Source organism: Crassostrea angulata, chromosome 1, assembly GCF_025612915.1.
Source record: "Crassostrea angulata isolate pt1a10 chromosome 1, ASM2561291v2, whole genome shotgun sequence".
NCBI classification, from domain to species: domain Eukaryota; kingdom Metazoa; phylum Mollusca; class Bivalvia; order Ostreida; family Ostreidae; genus Magallana; species Magallana angulata.
The window spans coordinates 35,700,801-35,724,397 of NC_069111.1; the positions used below are offsets into that span (position 1 = coordinate 35,700,801).

The following is a 23,597-nucleotide window of genomic DNA, read 5'->3' on the forward strand; positions in this document are numbered from 1 at the left end:
CTAATATGTTATTTCAATTCAAAAATTGTTGCTAAAATTCTTCGCAAAGGGTTATTCAAATCCCTAGAGCAAAAAATATTTTCTTTTACATTTTTAGAAAAGTTTGTGTTTTCTCTTTTATAAGGCGATTATTCGTTTCATAAAACCAAGGGTACAATGACCTTAATCTATGCATCAACGAGTATCTTTAAAAAAAATAATAAATGACTGGACGTAGATTAGTAAGAACGTCTTTAACAGACCAAAAAAAAAAGAAAATCAATACGGATGTTTAAGGCCCCTGATGAATATAAGATGACTGTCTATTGTAAATAAAACAATATGCAGCATACGTCGTAATGCATCAATTAAGGCTTTCTTATTTATTCATCGGTAAGGTGACTGACTGAATTTTGAAGTTAAGTAAGAAATAATTCTTTTTAAGGTAGCTCCATAATCGTAAACTTCTCTGAGGAAAGTTGAAAAACCGAACTGATTTCGACTTAATAGACTTAAATGTCATCAATTGTTAGAAAAAATATACATGTCATCACACTTTTTGAGATGCCAGATAAACATAAACTAAAGCATATTTTAGCATTAGAAAAATGTATTTTTTCTGTTAAAAGTAAAATTTGTTTTTCTTGTTTAATTTTAATGTCAACTTTATCAGAAAACTAAAATTACAAAAATATTTTAAAATGAATTGTTGGAATAAGAAAAACTATAGCATTTAGACATACAACTGAGAGAAAAGTCAGAAAAAGAGTTATTTCCCCTTTGCATAGATAAAATATATTAAAATTTGGAAATTTAGTATAAAATTAAGTGCGAAAACATCTTTAACGTACCAATAATTCTAATTACATCCATGTGATTATATTCACATAAAATAAATAAAACTATTTTGCACATTTTTTAAAGAATTCAAAGTTTTACAAAAAAGTGTGACGTCACAGAACACTGGATCTACTTTAATACGTTTTATACAAAATTGCGCTGTTATCAAATATTTCACCAAAGGTAAAGTTCCTATCGCGAATTTTTCCGTGAAGTTAGCCCAGTAGCATGCTACTCGGCTTTCTACTTAAATACTACCCAACTTTCACGAACGTATCTTGTATTTTATTTGTATTGTAAACTGTAAATTGAAATGTAAAAGTTCTTAAAATCCATATGGTGAATTCAGGGGAAAGCTAAACTCGTTACACTCGCTCAAGTTTAAGCTGAATAAAAAAACTCCAATACGAAACAAAAGTTCAACAAGTTGTATTTAAGTTGGTAAATAAACAATACATGGGATTCCAACGAAAACCGATTCTTGGAGTTCCGAGAGAACAACTTAATAACGTGCGGAGATTCCAGCATGGACAGTTCGATATATTTCTTGGCACAAAATCGACACTAACGTGAGGAAATCCAGCACAGCTACCCCGATATCACACACACTCCACTAACGTACGGGGTTCCAGCACAGTTAGCCCAACATAACACTCTATGCTAACGTGCGGGGTTCAAGCACAGTTAGCCCAACCGTTCTCTTTCAGATCTTAAAACATACTCCTTACAATTAATTTTTTGACAGTCATTGCTTTTTTATGACAAAGGGATAGTAATGGCATGCCAGAAAAGTAGACATTCACATATATAGCTGTTACGATAATTTCACACTTCTATTGTCCAACAATTACTTAATTTGCCTGGAGATTAAGTAAAGAAGATATTAAAGACTAGTATTAGGAGGATTAACATTTTTGTCAAATGATAGCATCTCCGTTTGTTTGGTTATTTCCTCTAGTTTTGTAACAAACTCAATTGCGTAATTAATCTGAGAGAAAAAAACCTTAAGTTATCATACATGTAGCAGATTGTAAATTTTAAATCGATAACCTGTTACATTAAAAGTTTAAAATCGAAGATTTCTAAACTTATCTATAACAATCTCTCTCACAAGATTGTTATAGGAAAGTTTAGAAATCTTCGATTTTAAACTTTTAATGTAACAAATACACAAAATATGCTGAAAAGGAAGGTGTAATGATTTACTTACCATATATAGTTAAGAGAAACCAGTGAACCCTTGATATAGACTTGAAGTTGTTTGCCACGTACATGGCGTAGTACGTGACTGTAATACTCATGAAGTAATAGACTCCCATTCCTAGCATACAGAAGAAGGTGACCAGGAAAAGATAGTGAATTATTGCTGTAATTGCAATGCAGGCACCCTAAAATATTAACAAAATTAAAAAAATATGTTTCTTCTATTATTATTTATACGCTTGTACATTTATGGGCATATATTATATAGATTAAACATAATATTTGTGTTCTTATACTTTAAAATGATGTATATTATCGTGCATTAAAATAATTACACTGTAAGTAATTCAACAGTTACAGTCGGTTCAAGCATATCTTTTACAACATACACCATAGCATTGAAATCTCATAGCATAGCATTGAAATCTCATAGCATAGCATTGGAATCTCATACCATAACATACAATCTCATAGAATCGCATTCGTCATATCATACCATAGCATAGCATACAAAATTCTATTAACTCGGTTTTAAATGTTTTTATTTGAAAAAATAAATGTTTACATCATATATTTGTGGTAAACTTTGGCTTCTTTTTATTTTACTTCAAAATGTTTGGAACTCTTCTGTGTATGGAGCCGTTTTTGTTCAAATCTCATAGCATAGCATAGCATACCATATCATTAAGCCCTTCATTTCAATTTCTCATAGCATGGCATACAAATCTCATAGCATAGCATACAAATCGCATACCATAGCATACAAATCGCATACCATAGCATAGCATAAGTTTGTAAAAGATATGCATGAAATGACTGTACTTAAGGATGTAATATAATTATGTCTTTGAAAACAAACTACTGTGGTTTCATCAATATTCGTTGAATACCAATCTTTCTTCGTGGATTTCGTTAAAAGATGATCCACGAAATTAAATGTTTATTGAAGTGCAATTTCTATTAACATTTTGTATTAATAGGGTCATTGGCCAGGAATTTACGTGTCCTTGAAACTGTGATTTTCACTTTATCAACGAAAATTGATACCCTTGAATATTAATGAAACCACAGTAATCTCTCATATTGTAAATGTTACTGGTAAATTGAACAGATGTTTAAACAAATATATATATATATACCTCATTTCCTGTCTGTTCCACAGCGGATATAAAAATCATGTAGGATACAATCAACGTTCCACAGAGATTTAACAGGAGAATGTTTTGGTCACTTTTGATATATCTGAAGATACATTTAAAATATACTCACTATCTACATGGGTTTTGGATTCTAGATCATGTTTAATCACATTAAATTGATACAAGTAGTTGAGTATAAACTTATCAAATTCACATTTAACATACCTCCACGTCATGATGTAGATAACACAAGTAAGAGCTGTAAAGAATATGGAGAGAATCACTCCAACCAGGGACATCGTTTTCAACGATTGTTTGTCTTCTGTCGCCTTAATAAGAGAAAAATAGTCAGTGTTTACACCAAAAAAACGATCTTACAACTGAACAAAGAAACAAATATCAAAAGAACCAAAGTATCTTACAGGAGAATATGGTCTCATCAAAATGGCAAAGTTAGTTAGATGGTTGCACTGGCAAACTGTTCTTTTATTGTCACTTTGGTTCATTTTACATCCTCTTTCTGTCCATTTGCTAATTAAAACAGTAAGACGTATTACCTAGGGATTTAGTGTGCGATTAACTGCGTATAATTTCGTTTAATCGAGGTTTTAAAGGTAGTAGAAAAGGTAGGTGAATAGGAACGTTTATGTAAATTTGCTAGTCTCATTTTAACTTACTTTTTGGTAAAATCCCAAGAAACACATACCGCTTGCATATTACTAGATTCGTTCTAAAGCAAACACATGAAACCAAATGATAAATGCAAGTGAAAGATATATAATGATGAATTATAAACGCAGTGATTTTTAAAAAAAAAATCATGCAACAGTAGAACAGTTATAATACATCTAATCACCTATACAAATGAAACACTACATACATGTATATACACACAGGTAATTGAAATACTGATTTTTTATCTTACAATATTGACGTGTCCAAACGTAAGATTTAGAGGTGGAATCAAAACCCCTAGATCATTTTGTGTTGTAAGGGACAATATTGGAGAATTGACAAATTCTTCCTTCGTAGTTGTCTGATCCAGGTCCCTTCTGATTTGACCCCTGCTTGATTTAAAATCGATATAAATGATAGCCATGTACCTCTCATTATGATTTTTTGTTCAACAAAACATTCACATAACATTTCCACCTAACTTATAAGTCTGTTAGATATGTAAATTTTTCGAAATATTCTAATGATAGTGTAAATAGATATGTAAGTTGAAAAAAAAGCACTCTTGAAAATTTGACTAGAAGAAATACATGTAGAGTCATAAACTTAATATAGGAAGACTTACCTATCAGAGTCAGATGGCAAAATATTTGACATTGTTTTATATATAACCGCTACATAGTTGATTGCTAATAAAGGAAAAAGCAAGATTGATATATTGTTAAAATGACAATACATGATTATGAATCAGATAATGAGATATTGAATATTTTTTAATTAGTAACTACATTGTATTTTAAAATCTATAAGTAATATATGGACATAAAATTCATTGTATAAACAATTTTGAATTTTCACCACATTCATTATATTGCAGGTTGTATCCAGTTAAATACTATATTTTATACCTTTTTCTGTTTTCGAGTCTTGGTTTGGCAATACGAAGTAAGTCGGAGTTTGTTCGGAACTTCCAGAAAGGTTATTTGTTGATAAATCAGGGAAACGTAGTCCAGATTCATCTATTTTTGTTTGGTTAATCGTAAGCTCTTTTAGAAAGAAAAATGAATACTTTAGTTTATAGTTAATTTGGAAAATAAAACTTGTTTATTAAGTGTTGTTCAGAGATGTACCAAAATTCGAGCCCCTGAACTGTGTTGCCGTAATATTCTCGCTTCGAAATACAACTTCACTAAGCCGTTCCATATTCTTCAGGATAGAGCTTGCGTCTTTTTGGGTCTAAAATAAATGGCGCCAATGTAATAAAATAAATGGCATTAGTTCTGTACAATTTATAACTAAAAACGTAACACTAAAATCATAACAAAATGTTTATAGTTGAATGCAGTAATTATGTAACATTGTTTACTGTAAAAAAAATCTTCAATTGTTTATTATATATTAAAGTCATAAGTATTTTACGGTCATTTAAATATTCAAAATATACAACTGCAAACAAAAACATTTTTCTATCATAGGAAAAATTTGTTGTTTATGCATACTGTTCGAGAAATAGAATAATGTTCGAATAGTAGAATTCATGATTGAATATTATCAACTTTGTTATCATCTTTAAAACATTCTTTGGTTTTAACAGACTCAAATAGAATACAAATACATTCTAAAACTTAGATCTAGATTCTTATACTAATCTTGATATATTCACTGCAGTAATTAATTAATTAATGCAAAATAAACAAAGTGGACACATTTTTTAAATGAGAGAGAGGGAGGAAGGTGGTTTGGAAACGTATTGCCTCCTATATATTTTTAAAACGGAGTTAAGTGTGTAATTTAAAAAAACTTGGTTTAAACTATGTACAAAGATTATGAAACTTACCCTGTATTAGTAAGAAATGTACACTTCTGATTACTACCTACGAACTCAACGAAAATTGAGCCACTACGAAATCTATTAAGTAGTACACCAAATGTCTTAAAAGCAATAAACATTTACCTTTTCACTGACTGTTGTCCACGATTTGGAATTATTAACTGATAAAACGTTGTCAATAACAGCATAAAACACCTTAAAAACCAAAATCATTTCAGTACAATATAAAACATTCAGGTAATGAAGCAAAATCATTATGCAATTAAAAACAAACATTGGATCTCGCTATTTGTATCAATTAATATTTACGAAACACAAATCCACGTCATTACATTTTGCAAATGGAATAGGATCACTTTATTTATTAAAAAACTATATAACATTATATTCAGTAATCAAACTTTCTAATGACTCAAAAATGTATGTTAAAGTAAAAAAAAAACTTTTATGAAAATAAGGTAAAACAAAACACATTGTTGACTACATTGGAGATGGTAAGTTTGGTGTTTAGTTCATCAAGTGCATCTTATTTACAGGTACTTAGTTGAAAACCTAAAACCAACAAACTGACAGTTTTATTTATAACGCTACAATTTAAAAATTATCAATATAATTTGTTTCTGTAGATATACTTTTAGATACCCTATGAATAAGGCTTTTTAAATTTTATTGAACCTGCTAAAGATGGAAATATAAACAAATCGGACCTTTGGAGATCCTAGCATACTGAAAAAAAACTAATACCTCGTCCAATATACTTAATTGTTTATTCCATTTTGAGAATTCATTTCAATAAAAACAAGTTTTAATTCAAATAATCGCTAAATATGGGTAATTTAGCTACTAAATAACCTCTTTCTCGATAGTAGACCCTGTTGTGTTGGAAACGTCAACAATTTTCTCTAAGATGTCCATAGAGGAGCTCAGATCCCCAGCACTGAGTTCATTGGTTGACGATGTAAGGTTTTTCATCATCTGTAAGGTGTTGTTGACTGTCTCTTGCACCTTGTCGGTATTTTGAATACCATCTTCCATTAAACTATCCAACTGGTTTTTACAAGAATTGCTCATAATAAATTAATCAGTCACACCAGATAAAGGAATGAAAATAACATTAATTCATGTAAAGATATTTATATTCATGCTCATATCTTAAGAATATGTATGACAACTTACTTGTAATGATGCGTTCGTTAAAGCTTCCGTTGTGCAATTGATAAGGCTAGGCGATGCCCAAATTCCAAGTGGTTTACAATATCTCGTTGCAGTTCCTTAATTAGAATGGATCACATTATATTTATATATTATATATATCATTACATGTTAAAGACTAGACCAGGTACATGATAGACATTTTCCCCACCCAAAAATACATTTGTGGCTTTACACGTAAAAGTTATATTAATAAATTTGTAATAATTTAGAATAATAAATCAGTGCTACCTTTCTGTTTTGATGGACAAGGTTCCTGTTTAGTTGTTCCAGCAAGTGTAGCATTCCAGAGTACACCTTCTGACCATTCACTTTCACATCTCTTTTGTTCTAAATCATATTATTTAGAAAAAGAGATTTCAACTTAGTGATAAGTTTGTTGGGTTAATTTTTTTACAATAGTATTTTTAAGAAAATAAAAAGTCAGCATTAGCATTGAACATACTATATATTAGAATGTACATGTGGTTTTTAGGGATAAAGTACACAGTTTTTAAACTTAACTTACCAGGTTGAATGACAGTTACATACACAGAAACATTCACAGGAACATGGTAACCAGAGTGTGTGCATGTATATCTTCCAGAATCAACTTCCATTCCTGCATACTTCTTCCATGTTGTTGAAAAATATGAAATATCAACATCTACAAGAATATTGCAAGCGTTAACAGAAATGATTTTATGTTAATGAATCTGTAAATTTGACATAAATAAAGAAGACACGCGAGCTCAAATAGTCACTCGATTATAATTCAGCCTCGTGATTGATCTTTAGAAATGCATCATAATGAGTAAATACCATCCTGTGAATTTTATATGTGGTTTTAATACATAGATAGAAATCTATCTGGTTATGTACATTTATAAGTATATCTAAACAGTATTCATAATGTTTTATATTTTCTGATGAAGCTTGTTTGAGAGTGTAGGTGGGACATTAGATAGGCAATGGATTTTAGAATAAGGGGATGGGTATGTATAGGTTTTCCCCTGAATGCTGGTGTTATAAGAACACAAGTTTGCATCTTGCACGTTATGAAATTGGTCATCATGCATAAATAAAAAATTAAAGATTAATGTAAGAGATCTGAATATTTTTGTGTCCATATGTTCGACAATCTATGAGAAAGTAGTGCTAATAGGAGAGGTTTAGAGGACATGGAAAATGATATGCAGTGGAGCCTCAGTTATCCGGACGCTTTTCTTCCAAAGTCCAAATGTCCTCGTAGGTGAAATGTCCGGATATCTGAAATGTGTCTATTGTTGTCATTAATGATGCTGTATTTGCTGTATGTGTATTTAAAATGGCCCCGTTGTTATAACTGTTACGAATTTCTTCACCTATTACACTATACAGCAACAAATAATAGGTTTTTGTTTTAATTTTTAAATTCAAATTAACCTGCTTTTTATTTTATTTGAACATAAAATATTAACCGATCTATAATACAAATGAAATCTAAATTCATTGTGTCCAGGTGTGATATGTGCTCATTGACGTTATGTTTTTCACTATTGATATCTGCAAATGCTAATTTCAACAATAATTGATGATGTATTTTAAAAATTTATTTATTTTATTCTTAAATAAGTCGATATCATTGATAAAATTAACATATAATTAACATATACTAGCTGGAAAATCGCAAGATCCACCAATGAACTTCCGATAAGTTGACATGCTTTCAGTTGTTTTAGTCATGAACTTCCGGTTTGACTTTATCTAACAAGGCATTAATGAAAGAATTCGTTTTAAAATAACTTTTGAATATAGTAGAACCACAGACACCCCTGCGGATGTAATTGAAATTTAAATTTAGACTACATGGTTTTATTTGACCCTTTCAGTTTCGCAGTAAAAATCGTACCTCTTGTTTATAATCTAATTCATAGAATCTATTGGTACTTGTAGTCAAATATAAAATCAAACTGCTATTGACTTTATCTTCAATAATTGGGGGGTAAAATGAGGTCTAGAAATAAAAATGATAATAAAAATTATAAGTTTTTTCTGCTCTTGCAACAATTAACATGCTCAGTAGCGGTTCCTCTTTCGGGAATAATTTTTGATCCGCGCCTGACCTAGTAATAGCATAAATAGCGAAACAGACTATAATATTTTATGCAAAATGTTCCTTGATATAGCTCGATATACTAAGTTTTATACAAAATAGACACCTGTTCTTTTTTTTAAAGCATGGTATTGCTCGCCAAAACCCTCAAACATGGCTATGATTTAATAAGCAACCCAATGTTTATACTTTCAACCCCGTGTAAAGTGGTTGAACACGAACGATAACTCTGTACTGAATATCATCGTTTAGATATAAGAACCTCTAGATGATAAAATAAGACATATTTCTTACTAATAGATTTTCATGTTTTAACATAAATGAAAGTAGGATATGATATGAAAAACGACCATTACTTACGAATTTTGCGAACACTTAAACTTCCGCTCGAAATTTCACAGAAACTAAGCATATCTCGGTGAATTCTCGTGAACTTTCATTCGAGTACTTCTGGATTTATTTCATACTTAGCAATGATAATAAAAACATTCCGAACACATTCGCAGGGGTGACAGAGCTATGTAAAACTTTCCAGTTTTATTGATTTAGTAAGCACAGTCTTTTTTTGAAATAAAGGGATGTTTAAAAAAGCGATAGGACTTGACAGGTTGAGGTATCCAAGCCATGTGCAGTAATGCGTGATTAACCCTATCTGGCCAGCACTGTCAGCAATTCGAAAGTATTTTATATAGTGTTTATAAAAGCTACTCATGGGGGTCTAGCACGGAAAAAAGGTGTCGAACGCAGTTGACAGGCATTATATATTTATTGATTAAACGGGGTATCATCAAATTTTACCGTCCAATTAAATGAAGCAAAATTTGTAGTGTTTTGTGGTAAATAAGACTGTCCGGATTCGGAACGCAGAATTCCAGATAAATGAGACAAAATAAATTAATAAAAAATCTGTTCTAAAATAAAATCGTCCGTAAATTGAACCTCCGGATATCTGAATCCCCACTGTACCTTATACACAACACTGTGAAAGTCAGCCATGTACTTACATTTAGTTATTTGTCATATTAGTATTTGCTGATAAGAAAAAAACTGTCCATAAATTTACGACCGATTTGACGACTAACGACGCATGACGGAGAATGCATGCAAGGAACAAAAAATCAATTGCACAAGATCATCCGATTCATCTAAGTTTTTTTAAATTGAATATAAATGTTACTTTGTAAAAGAACATTGACCTGGTAATGCAGATCCATCCTTTGTCATAACAAGACTTCCATTGGTGACATCCAACAAAGCCTCTGGATTTGTAACTGTACACTGAAGACTTATTTCCTCACCCCTCAATATTGAGAAGTCGTATTCTGGGTTCATTTTAAGCATCAATTTAGGAATAACTAAACATAAACAATGAAATTAAATTTGCATGGCGATACAACTTGCTACAATGTCGGTTCAAGCTTTAAATCTTACAAAACCATGTTTATATTATTGAGAGAAAAAATCCTTAAGTCTAACACATTTCTTCATATTTAAGTCTATCGAAAAATGGAAAATATTTTCATATTTTCTAGATAAAAAATATAAAAATATCAACAAAATATACTTGAAAATAATTCCGAATTTGTTTTATAACACTTCTTACCTTTAAGAGTCAAATTCCTTGATGAATTTGTCACAGTATTTGACACTGTGATTTTCCATGTTCCTACAATTTTTCGGGTAAAAAAACATTAACCGTATCTACTTTTCCTTAAGAACTACAAAACACCGAAAATAGACGCGCAATTATATATTGTTCAATTACCCATATCTCGCTGTAAAACGTTTGCAATGTGCAATATATGTATTGATGTGTTATTTTCTGTTTCAAGTGACGTCACTTTGTATCTTCTTGATGGATTAGCAATCAAGTATCCAGTATGAAACCATTGGACCTCATACATCGTTTTACTTCTTAATTCTAATTTAAACCAGACAGATTTTCCTTCATGTAATACGTGGCTGCTGCTTTCAAAGTTAAGTACTTGTAGAATATCTAAAGAAGAAAACATGAATTTATTATAACGTAGTGTTCCGATTCACATAAGCGTAGGTCGTCGGACAACATTTTGTGTTTTACAAGGTCAGTTAGTAGTTCTCGTCCTTTGTTAAAATATGGGAATCCTTTTAAATCACATGTTTTTAAATTTGACGACCTTTCCAATCATATTCGTCAGAAGATTGTTGCCTTGATATTTTACTTGGAATCTGGACTTTTTCCAAAAAAAAAAACCACTGCAGGTTCTTTCGGATTCCCAGTGTACCGGTATATAAATCTATATATAAATCTGAAACACCACATACTAGATTATTCTGGAACATTTTCATACATTAAAAGCTGCTATTTGCTCTGAAAGATATTTTCCTCTACTTCCATACGTACAGTTGGACTCCCCAAGTGTGTGTCTCTGTCTTACGACATGATTAAATCTAAACAATCTCTATACTACATTGTATCTTGCTTATGTAATGGTTTGATAAATTGTGCCGTAACGGACTTAAGATTCTTTTAAAAATTGTTTATCTATTTATTTCTTTGAACAATTTTAAAACCCATAAAACTTAAATATTAGAGAACTCATTGCGAAAAATCGTATGAACATCATCTTAAAGAATGCTGTTTCAAAACTGGCTCTAAAATGCAATTAAAATAAATAGCATCATGCAATCTTAAAACTTCTACGGAAATGAGGTCGAGGTGTCAACAAAAGCGCATTTCCTGTTGCACTGTCAATCCGATTTTATTTTGTCTGTTGACTGTACAATTTATTTTTATTCAATTATCATAAAAGTAAAATTTTCCATCCAGTGAAACACTATCACAATTTATAAAACGTAGAAATATTAATTTGAAAACTACATGTATATATTTATCTGAATATATTCGTACTTACATGTATCATTTGCACAGTTCTTCCCAGTAAACCCATTGGTACAAAAACACCGATAACCATTGACAATATCTAGACAAGATCCATTGTTCTGACATGGCTGAGTTGCACACTCATCAATATCTGAATTTATAGAAGTGTTCATTTTAAGACATTTGCTATTGAAGATTTTTTTATTTTCAGTCGCCCATAACAATTATTCTCGTTGTTATATATATATATATATATATATTTGTTTTCCCTCGGACTGAAATGTCACATTTTCATTGGATTAAACATGGCACGTGATTGCCTCATATATGTCTATGTAGTTTCGTTTAGGATTAATATTAGGCAATATGGCCGTCATTGGCCGCCGCCGCACCTACTCATCTCTCGGTTATTGATATTATTAAACACAGAAATCGTGTTCAGTAAGTATTGAAAATATTTAGGGTAGTAGCCCTTTGGAATCATTTTTAAATTAGAGTAGTTGCCCTTTGAATATTGACGTCACATTGTTGTGTCTGGAGCAGAACAAAATGGCAGCGTCTAAATTTGCTCAAATCTCTGCAGAGTTTTAAAATTGAATAGCAACAAAACATTTTAAGTAATATGGGTGAAGCGAAGATTTTTAAAGCGTATTTGAAAGGCGGTATTGATAATTTTGTTTAAATGAGTTTAATTGGACAAGATGTAAGGCATCTTGTACATGGCTTTACGTAGATCACCGCTATTTATCAATGAATATGTCGCTTGATAGTCCTCGGGAAAACAAAACACTTATTAGGTTAGTTACTGACTCACTACGGAAATATATTGAGTTGATCAATCTCATTAGAATATATCAGATATCATATAGAAAAAATCTCTTTAAATGACTTGTTGTGAAGATATTTTGTCTACATCTGAAGAATGAAAGCAATTAAACACATATATAGAATAAAAAATCCGGTTGTCAACCATGTCATTAAATTAATACCAATCCCAACTCTTACATACATGTACTTACCACCAACTAAACGTAATATTTTTAAACTTACCAGTTGTACAGTTCGTTCCATTATATCCATCCGTACAGTAACATTGGTAATTATTAATTAGATCTATACAAGTTCCATTGTTCTGGCATGGTTGAACTTCACACTCATCGATGTCTGTAGTACAAAACATACAAAGCTCTTAACCAAGGTGAACAATCAAAAAGATTTTGATATTTCAAAAGACGTAAAAAGTATGCATTTGTTTTGTGCTTACTGTGTTCACAATTTATTCCATTGTAACCAGAAACGCAATCACATTGGTAGTCGTTGACCAGGTCTGTACAAGATCCATTGTTTTTACAAGGATTGGGTAGGCAGTCATCAATATCTATATTTCAAGTGAAAGATCATCTTTAAATATATAATATGATCAGAAAAAAATTCTTCTTAAACTTGTGAAATGTACAGTCCCAATTAGACCCAACATAACACCAAAGTAAACCCCAACTAAACCCGGCGTTTACTATTGGGATTTACTATTCGAAAATTTGAGTCCACTCGGGGTTTACTTTAGGTTTACATTGGGTTTACTTGAAACTGCTTTTGAGGTCAATTGTACCAACTGAAGTGGGAATTAAGCGTCCCGTCTTTTATCTTAACATCCCACTGCCAGTAATTCCTGTCCCTTGTACTTTCCGATTACATAGTGTCTGCATTCAGGTGTACACTTCTGAACGGGTTTACTCACTGTGTCCACTCTGGGTTACCTTTGGATTTACTCTGGGTTTATTTGGGGTCCACTCTAGTAAACCCGGAGTAAACTCAGAGTAAACCCAGAGAGTAAACCCAGGGTTTAGTCTGGGTTTACTTTCTTTTAGGTTGGGTCTAATTGGTACTTTATGAAGTTCCCTTAATTGTTGGAAGCTCCTTCACCAGTTATGCACATGTTAAACGAGGGGCGTTCAATAAATAATGTTAGTAATCAGATTCCATTAATTACAGGGTTCAATTGACCTTTTACTTTCTTTTCACGCATGATTCAAAAATCTACAAAAATTAAAATGGACGACGTTTATCAAAAATTGTTACAGGTGATGAAACATGGATACATTATTCTGAACCTCAGAGGAAAGTTGATAACAAGATGTAGTTGACTAAAAAGGCAAAACGCCCTGTTACAGCAAAACTAAGCCAAAGTACAAACGAAGTATTATACGCAGTTTTCTGTAATAGTGAAGGTCCTGTAGTGTAAGTTGCTATACCAAAAGGCCGATCATCCTGGGATATGTATATAAAAATAATGTGCTGAAAAAAAGTTAAGACATTACGAAAGGAAGACCAAAGTCTAGAACTCGCAACATTTGACTTCTTCATGGCAACAGACCGGCACATAAATCTAAGTTTGTGAGATAATTTTTGGAAAAAGAAAAGGTTCATGTTTTGTCACATCCTACCTATTCTCCCTGGTTTTTTTTCTTTTTCTAAATTACAAAAAACACTTGTCAGGAAGAAGATATGCTCCAAGAAATGCTTTGGGCTCTGCCATTTATCGGGAAATGGATACCATTCCCCCCAAAACATTATATGAATGCATTCAGAGCTCGGATAAATAAATCATTTGAAATTATGTGTGTCTAATAAAGGAGAGTATTTTAAAGTCAACATTAAAAAAAAAATATTGTTTTATTTTTGTAACAAGGATGATATTATTTATTGAACACCCCTCGTAGATAAATCTGATCTTTTTTTCAATGATTTTTCAACCAATCCAGTAAAACACTGACAAATTCATTTTAGAAAAAAGAATACCAACTGCCATGACTAGTTAAAGTTTGATTTACGTTCAAATTATTAAGAGTATTTGTAAATTAGCGTATCGTGTGCATTAAAAAATTTCACATCAACAGAAAAGATTTGCAGATATAACAAATCAAATCTTTTTTCTAAAGACTTAAATTTAAAAGGTACGAAGTATTCAAACTTTCTATCATTTTTGTTTGCTCCATTAAATACATGTACGTCTGTACCATAACAACGATATTAATTGATTAGAAATAAACATGTGGTATTGTTCTTACAAGTATGTTAGGAATATTCATAGATATCCGAAATGATGAAAGTATAATATATGCACATAACAGATATAAATATTTTCAGAGATGAGAATGGTTTATATTAAAAGTGCTTACTGTTTTCACAATTTGTCCCATTGAATCCCGGCATGCAATTACATTGGTAGTCATTGACAAGATCTGTGCAAGTGCCCTTGTTTTCACAAGGATCTGGTAGACAGTCGTCAATATCTTTATTTAAAAATACAATTTCATTGTAAAAGAATGGAATTGTGATCAGACAGAAATCTAATCAAATACAAATACTTGTCAGAGGTGTAAATGGTTCTATTAATAGCAGTATCTTTTGTACTGCATTTGGAAAAAAAAAATGTTATGAAACTCGAAATATGTGCAATTTAAATAAAATAAAACCCAAAACAACCCCCTTCCTGGAAAGGAACAAATCATTCTGATAGGTACCAATAAACATAGGTACATGTAATCACAGATTACAAAGCTCACCGAGACGAGACATCACCCTTATGAGACTTCACCTTTATGAGACCACCTTTATCATATCAAATGAAAATCATACTTTATGATCTTGGATATTCATGGATACTGTTTTGACACAATATCGTATATCATCTGTTAAAAAATTGTATGATAATCATATGTTAATATGTTAATCAATACAAGAATATAAAATTAAATATTGCATCCTATCATATTCACAACATATATTATATAATACAATAAAATACCATTATAAACAATGATGAGCTATGATATTGTAATGTATGATATGACATTGTATTGTGTTATACGTTATTGTATTTGATCACATAATACAATATCATAATATATAAACAATATAGTATTATATTACAATATCATATTACATAATACATCATAACATTGTAACATATGATATTATATTGTATAATATAGTATGATACTGTATCATTTTTGAAACATATTATGATATTGTATCATATGATACAATATGATTTGATACAAAATTGTACCAAATCAAATGATACCATATTATGTGATAAAGTAAAATATATAATACAACATTATATAATACATATTGTATCATATGATACAATTATATATTTTACAATATCATACAATACAATTTCATGCGATGTTTAATATATCATATTATAAATCAATGTCATATTATTCAATATCGTATGATACGATATTATATAATATTACATTTTCATATTGATATAATTCTATATTATAGAAACTAATATCATATTATACAATATCGTATGATACGTTATTATATAATATTACAATATCATATTGATATAATTCTATATTATAGAAGCTAATATCATATTATACAATATCGTATGATACAATATTATAGAATATACAATATTGTATCATAGGATACAATATTATATTTTGCAAGGTACTATGTAATAGTACTATGTGATAAAATAATAAATTAATAATACAATATTGTATCATAATATACAATACTATACATAACGATATCATGTTACAATTTCATAACATAAAGTATTTAAAAAAATTGATACAATATTATCGTATCATATAACTTTTTATAACATTACATATGATATTATATTGTATCATATTAAACAATATTGTTTCATACCATACAATACTATATCATAGGAATCATGTTTTTTCATTTATCAACAAACACATCTATCTATCGAGCAGGTTTGAGTGAGGTAGGAGATTTCTTTAGCATCCTTGATAATGGAGATCAGGCTCTGCATCTGAAGCAACCTCTGCATTTCATTTATAATATAGTTAAATCAACTATGCAAGCTTTCATCTATAAAACATGTGACCTGTTCCAAAAAAACTAAACCTCGTCCAGCATCCGAAACCTATGGCTCAGATTCAGCATTCAAGCCTGTCAGGTGCATCAGTATACATAAGACGCATCTCCATGCAAGTTTGGTGACGTTCAGACCAGTAATAACTAAGATATCATCATCAGAGGGCACTAGCAATTAAAACCTTAACCTGCTCCAGCATCCGTTACCTATGGCTCAGATTCAACATCCATGCCCTTCAGGTGCATCTGTATCATAAGACACACCATCCATTCAAGTTTGTTGAAGTTAGGGCCTGTAATAACTAAGATGTATTTTTTAACATCCTTGATAACGGAGATCAAGCTCTGCATCTGAAGCTTCCTCTGTGATTCATTCATATTACAGTTTAATCAACTATGCAAGTTTGAAATAGTACTATTATCTATTAAACATGTGACCTGTTCGAAAAAACCTAAACATATCCAGCATCTGAAACCTATGGCTCAGACTCAGCATTCAAGCCCGTCAAGTGCATCAGTATCATAAGACGCACCATCCATGGAAGTCTGGTGTAGTTAGGACAAGTAACAACTAAGATATAATCATCAGAGGGCACCTGTTTCAAAAACGTTAACCAGCTCTAAAAACCTAAACCTCCTTCAGCATCTGTAACCTATAGCTCAGATTCCGCATCCAAGCCTGCCTGGTGCATCAGTATCATAAGACACACCATCAATGCAAGTTTGGTGAGGTACGGACCAGCAGTAACTTAGATATTGCTATCAAAGGGCACCTGCAACAAAAACTTTAACCTGGTCCAACAACCTAAACCTCCTCCAGCATTTGAAATTTAGGACTCAGATTCAGCATCGAAGTCTTTCAAGTCCATAAGTAGGTCCAGGTGCATCATCCATGCAAGTTTGGTGAAGATAGGACAAGTAATAGCTTAGATACAGGACCTGCATCATAACTTTAACCAGGTCCGGACGCCGACGCCGACGCCGAGGGTATAGCATAAGCTCCCCCTGACTTCGTCTCGGTGAGCTTAAAATGTTTTTTTTAATATTGAACCTGTAAGTATTAGTAAGAATGTTTCTTTTATAAATAACACAACATAACCATCACCCACCAACAAAGAAACCAACTGTAATAGTATGAAACTTGCTCAACCGTCAATTTTTGTACACCTTTAATTTTATGTGTGAGTGAGGGGGTAATTGGACAGTGATTAAAATCGATAGAAAATTAAAGGTGATAACGTATATCACACCATTCAAAACATTAGGGAGGCGGGTAAAACATCCAACGAGTGCACTCTGGTATATGGGGTAAATAATAAATTAATACATGTAGCCGCAAAACACAAAGTGCTCTTGTACAAATCTTGAATATATTCGTACCAGACCATCAGGGCATCTGGCTTTTCGGGCCAGAGTCCCTGATTGAGGGAAAAATGGAAGAAATAAATTTGTATAACAAAATAAAAATTACATCATTTTTCATTTCTTTCAATTACACATAATACATCAGTAATCTGTATCTAGTTCGAGATCGCATGTCTTTGGCAAAAATAATTTTTTTTCAAATCAAGTCTACCTTATTCAACCAATACTTGGTTAATGTCTAGTGTAATAAAACAACTATGTTATATGAAATAAAGATAACCAAATTTCATTATAAACTTTTATCAAAAATTAAGATATATCCTACTTACTGTTTTTACAATTTTTCCCATTGAACCCATCTATACAAATACATTGGTAATCATTGATCAGGTCTATACAAGTTCCATTGTTCTGACAAGGTTGTTCTGCACACTCATCGATATCTGAGTGATGAATTCACATATATATGCATTGAATTAATTTACTAAAAAGGAAACAATTTTTGCGACAATAAGATTTTGATAGCTTTGAGAAAGAAAATTGTATGTTTTTATTGTGTTTACTGTTTTCACAGTTTGTCCCGTTGAATCCTGCCACACAATCACAGTGGTAGTCGTTGACTAGGTCTGAACAGGTTGCGTTGTTTTGACAAGGATCGGACATGCAGTCATCTATATCTATATTACAAGTAAGATTTCAAAAATATTTCAAAATGAAATGTGACGAAATAAATACTCCTCAAACTTGTAAAATTCAAGATTTTGTGTAAAATGATTACTTATATTGAGATGGGCATTTTAAGTACTCATCGAAATTCAATTGAATGAAGGATTAGAAAATTGAATGCAAAAAATAAGATTAGAAAGTACCACCATTCCCCTGGTCATTAAACTTATTGAAACATTTAAAGGGTGTGTGCGGCCATCTTGTACATTTAAGGATACGAATGTAAACATTTCTTAGCAAACTTCAAACCTTTTCTCAAGAAATGGTTGTAGAGAGGACACCAAAACACCCCTTTCATATATTTTCAGATTTTTAAAAGGGCATGGTCACGATTTTGGTCAAATTCTATTTTTATTATTTACAATGCTTTAGAAGTGCATTTTTAATGATCAAATGAAATTTTAGAGTCAATCATTAAGTTATAAGCAAGATACAGAGCTCACATTTCTTTATTATGTCAACAAGGCTCGTGCCCTGTTTTTGTTTACATAGGTAAATCTTAAAAATAAGTCTGCACCTGCGCAGATCGACAGCTGTTCTGAGTGATTAAAAAGGCATTGTCCTGTTCTTGTATGCATACTTTTAGAACAAAATGACATGTTAAACTTCATTTTAATATCTTTTATATCTTTTGACAACATTTTTGGCCAGTTTCGTGCAGAAACTAGCCAGTTCAAGAAATGTTTACATTCTTATCCTCAAATGTACAAGATAGCCACACATCCCCTTTAAATAGAATTCATGTTACAGAGAATTTTTTTTTCAACAAATCTTCAATTAATTCAGCACAATAATGACAAATGCGTTATAAGAAAAAAAAAAGATTATCAACTGCCATTACTCGATGAAGTTATAATTATAAAATGTCAAAAAATATATATAAAGAGCCAATCATATACTTAAAAACTTCCGTAGCCAACAGAAAAAAATGTAGATATAAAGAAACCAGATCCCTCTTCTAACAATTCAATTTCAAAAAGCATGACGTATTCAAACTTTCCATTGGTGGAGTGTGCTCAATTAAAGACGTCCATACACTAGATAGCACTGGCTATTTTTTATGCAATTTACTATAACCAATGGATGTGTGTCTTTGGAACTAAATAGAATTTCCTCAGTTCCCATTCAGCACAAATACATAAACCTTTAATTCACTCCTTGCAAGGCCAATCCCAATTTTTCTTTTTAGAAAAAATACTTGTTAGAACGTATAAAAATGTTCACATACTGATTTCTTTAATATATATTACGACGTCTTTATATGTCGCCCATTTTTCATTATTTGTAAGTCTAATTTTATAGATTCCCCTTACAAATTCCCTGCAAAGTGTTGACATGTCGTACCGTGTGCATCTTGCAACATCAGATGTCAGAAACCCATCAATGCATAAATTACTATGTCCCATCCACCTACTTTTCGAGTTATTCAACCTTCCGTATGAAACTGTGTAACGTCAATACAACAGTCATACATGCAAGTTTCGCATTTTACTTCTGATTCTTACATTAGGGGCCTTGATATTGCATACCAATTTCATCGAGAAACATCGCTCTAACCAGACATAATCATTTTAATCATTTCATGAATTTTAGCAACACTCATAAGTCATAAGCCTTAAAGTACGGCAACTTTCGATTTTACAAAAATATTGATCGGATACTTTATCGGAAACCAGTCCCTTGCTTCCTTTAATGAACACTAACACTTTGTCTTAAAATAAAAAAGTTTCTGCTCTTTTGAGAAAAAGTATCCAACATATTGCCAATTCCATTGAGGTATAAGAGATATATGGCCATTAAAGTTCACCTGTCATTCCCACTTTCCTGAATTTAACACAGATTCATAGGACTTCAGTAAAACATAATTATTAACTTAAAGCTGACATGAATTCATAAATACGCATTATTTCCCTTTTATCTCCGACTACCGCCATATTAGTTGTAGATTTTTATTGTTCTGCTCATCGCTACACACCCCCTATATAAGGCCGAGAGTACTATTCATGCTTCACCGCATGCAGGTATTTCATTCACTCGAATACGTTACATTGGACGAAAAGACTTGTAGTAACGCGTTTTGAACAAAAATAATATGACTGCCGTCATGAGAAAAGGGCCCTTATCTTTTGACGTCACAATGCTCAGAAAACGACGTCAAAGTTGCGGCATTGTAATCGCAGTTTTTTTTATTTTCTGTTTCTATTTTATTTCTGCGTCTGTGCTGGGTTTTCTGAATAACTAGAGTCTGGCCTTGTTTTAATGCCGCGATTTATATTTTTTCAGTCAAATATTACATGTTGATTTCAAAAATAAACATTTGATAAATGAAATATACACATGTAACGTCAATATCTACACATTTCGAACGCGTAATATTGCACACAAGTTGATGCTGAGACGTCATAAAATTGCTGCTTTTGCATCCGCTATGAAACTTTAACACCACATTTTACATACTAGTGTGTGATGAAAATATGCCTTATATCATTGGGAAATCACCCTTTTTTTTTTTTTTTTTTTTTTATAAATCATTGTTAGAAACCGAAGACTCATCTCGCATACGCGTATAATTAAATGCGAGACTAGTCGTGGATTTCCGATGATGATTTATAAGATAATCTGAGTAAAAATATACAACTTTTGTTTGCATGAACAATACATGTATAATTTATCAACAAAAAAAAACTACACTGCACACTCGTTGTTGATAAGAGGGGTTGAAGGCTGAGACATACCGATTCGATGCAGAGCAGTATTGTTCAAATCTAACAGTTATCTGTGCAGTAATTACTGTGAAACAATACAAGTCAAATTGTTCAAATCATAAGTTTGGAAGTTTATCTCACGGGAGACGATTCTACACTTTTTAAATTAGTCGGAAGGAACACGAGAGAAGCGGATGTATATGTCTCAATGATAGTGCTACTGCCAACATACAAAATAAATTCTCGCATATTCTATTACAATTTAAGAATTTGCGACCAAATTTTGAAATTTTATAACGAATTAAAAATCTATAACTAACTCAAAACTCTGGCGGCTCAGTTACCAAAAAAACAGCTACGACAAGCCAGGTTCGCGAATCGCACGCGCGCACCGCCGAAGGTTAACGCTGGACTCGATCCCTTTCGGACTCTTACAGGAACTCTGACCACTATTGTGATTTAAGGACTCAGATTATACGGTAAACTAAAACTACCTTAGACTTTTGTTTATTATCGATTGTTTCATGAGTAACATGGCATTGATCAATTTTATATCTATTAATGCAAGAGGTCTTAATACTAAAGAAAAAAGATTAAAGTTCTATAATTGGTTACATGATTCAAAGATAGATATAGCTTTCATCCAAGAGACTCACTTTACCCAAAAGAGCGAGTTTAATTACAATTGTAACTGGCGAGGAAAATCTATTCATTGTTTTTCAGACTCTACTTATAGTAAAGGTGTATCAGTTCTATTTAAGAAAGATTTAGATATAGATATTATTAATAGGCACAGTTCTAATGATGGACGTAAAATCTTGATTAATGTAAAAATAGGCGAAACTGATTTAACTTTGGTAAATATTTATGCCCCTAATAATGAATCACACCGTATTCAATTTTTTAAAAGAATGAAAACATTTATTAATAATAACTCGAATAATATATCAAATACTATCTTGTGTGGTGACTTCAACTGTAAGCTGAATAGTACTACTGATAAGAGTTCAAAACTTTTGAAAGAAATTATTAAGCAAATGAAATGTTTAGATCTATGGGAAGAAAAAAATAAACACTCCGATGGATTTACTTGGTGCGATGCAAATAACACACCAAGAAGTAGGATTGATTTTGTATTTATGAGTGAAAACTTATCTTTAAAAACTAATAATTTAGCATTACAAAAAATTCCCGGCACCCATTCTAACGGCAATAGAATGTCCGATCATAGATCGATACAATTTGATCTAAATATTTTTGATAACAAAAAGGGGGGTGGTTATTGGAAGCTTAACACGTCTCTTTTAGAAAATAAAGAATACAAAGAGCAAATTTCTGAAATCATAAAAAATATTTCCAACACGCATGAAACATTTATACAAAAATGGGAAATTTTGAAGGACGAGGTTAAAAAATTCTCTATAATTTTCTCCGTTAAACAATCAAACAGATTTAAAAAGAAAATATTTAATATAGAAAAAGAAATTGAATATATAGAATCTTTGCCTTACAATGAAATTGATATGAGTAGGAAAAGAAACTTAGAGACTCAGTTAAACGAATTTTATGATTAAAAGTCTAAAGGTGCTCAGATAAGATCACGTGCAAAATGGATTAATGAAGGTGAAAAGAACACGAAATATTTTTTATGTCTAGAAAAAAAACATCAAACACAAAACGTAATTTATGAACTACAGAATGAAAAACAGGAAAACTTAACAACAGATGACGAAATTTTAGGTGAAATGTGTCATTTCTATGAGAATTTATACTATACAAAAAATGTAAACGACGTAGACATTGAAAATTATTTAGAAACTAGTAATATTAAAACGCTTTCTACTACAGCTAAAGACAATTGTGATAAATTTCCAACCTTAAATGAATGTAAAGATACAGTAATGAGTATAAAAAGTAATAAAGCTCCCGGGCTTGATGGATTGCCAGCAGAATTCTATCAATGTTTTTGGGATCAACTATCTTCACTTTTTTTTAATATGTTGAAAGAAATTTTCCAGTTAAATGAAATGTCTTTCTCTCAACGCCTAGCAGTAATCTCTCTTATTCACAAGAAAGGTGAAAAATATCTATTGAAAAATTACAGACCTAT

The 23,597-nt window shown here is 31.3% G+C and overlaps 1 protein-coding gene across 5 annotated transcripts in view; it reads right to left on the minus strand.

Moving 5' to 3' along the window:
* The window catches only part of LOC128187869 (uncharacterized), a 55,799-nt gene that overhangs the window by 5,803 nt on the left and 26,399 nt on the right, over positions 1-23,597 (minus strand). For 4 of the 5 annotated variants that reach the window (XM_052858552.1, XM_052858543.1, XM_052858535.1 and 1 more), the window contains 23 exons: positions 18,620-18,733; positions 18,386-18,499; positions 14,996-15,109; positions 13,081-13,194; positions 12,867-12,980; positions 11,848-11,967; positions 10,719-10,949; positions 10,557-10,619; positions 10,150-10,308; positions 7,388-7,525; positions 7,111-7,209; positions 6,844-6,938; positions 6,520-6,714; positions 5,791-5,862; positions 4,967-5,072; positions 4,745-4,882; positions 4,462-4,525; positions 4,087-4,228; positions 3,839-3,891; positions 3,584-3,692; positions 3,387-3,490; positions 3,162-3,264; positions 2,030-2,207 (listed from right to left, as the gene is read on the minus strand). In XM_052858552.1, coding sequence (XP_052714512.1) covers positions 2,030-2,207; positions 3,162-3,264; positions 3,387-3,490; positions 3,584-3,692; positions 3,839-3,891; positions 4,087-4,228; positions 4,462-4,525; positions 4,745-4,882; positions 4,967-5,072; positions 5,791-5,862; positions 6,520-6,714; positions 6,844-6,938; positions 7,111-7,209; positions 7,388-7,525; positions 10,150-10,308; positions 10,557-10,619; positions 10,719-10,949; positions 11,848-11,967; positions 12,867-12,980; positions 13,081-13,194; positions 14,996-15,109; positions 18,386-18,499; positions 18,620-18,733 — 2,739 coding nt within the window. The remainder of the gene's footprint in view (positions 1-2,029; positions 2,208-3,161; positions 3,265-3,386; positions 3,491-3,583; positions 3,693-3,838; positions 3,892-4,086; positions 4,229-4,461; positions 4,526-4,744; positions 4,883-4,966; positions 5,073-5,790; positions 5,863-6,519; positions 6,715-6,843; positions 6,939-7,110; positions 7,210-7,387; positions 7,526-10,149; positions 10,309-10,556; positions 10,620-10,718; positions 10,950-11,847; positions 11,968-12,866; positions 12,981-13,080; positions 13,195-14,995; positions 15,110-18,385; positions 18,500-18,619; positions 18,734-23,597) is intronic. The other variant, XM_052858528.1, reaches the window with a different exon arrangement.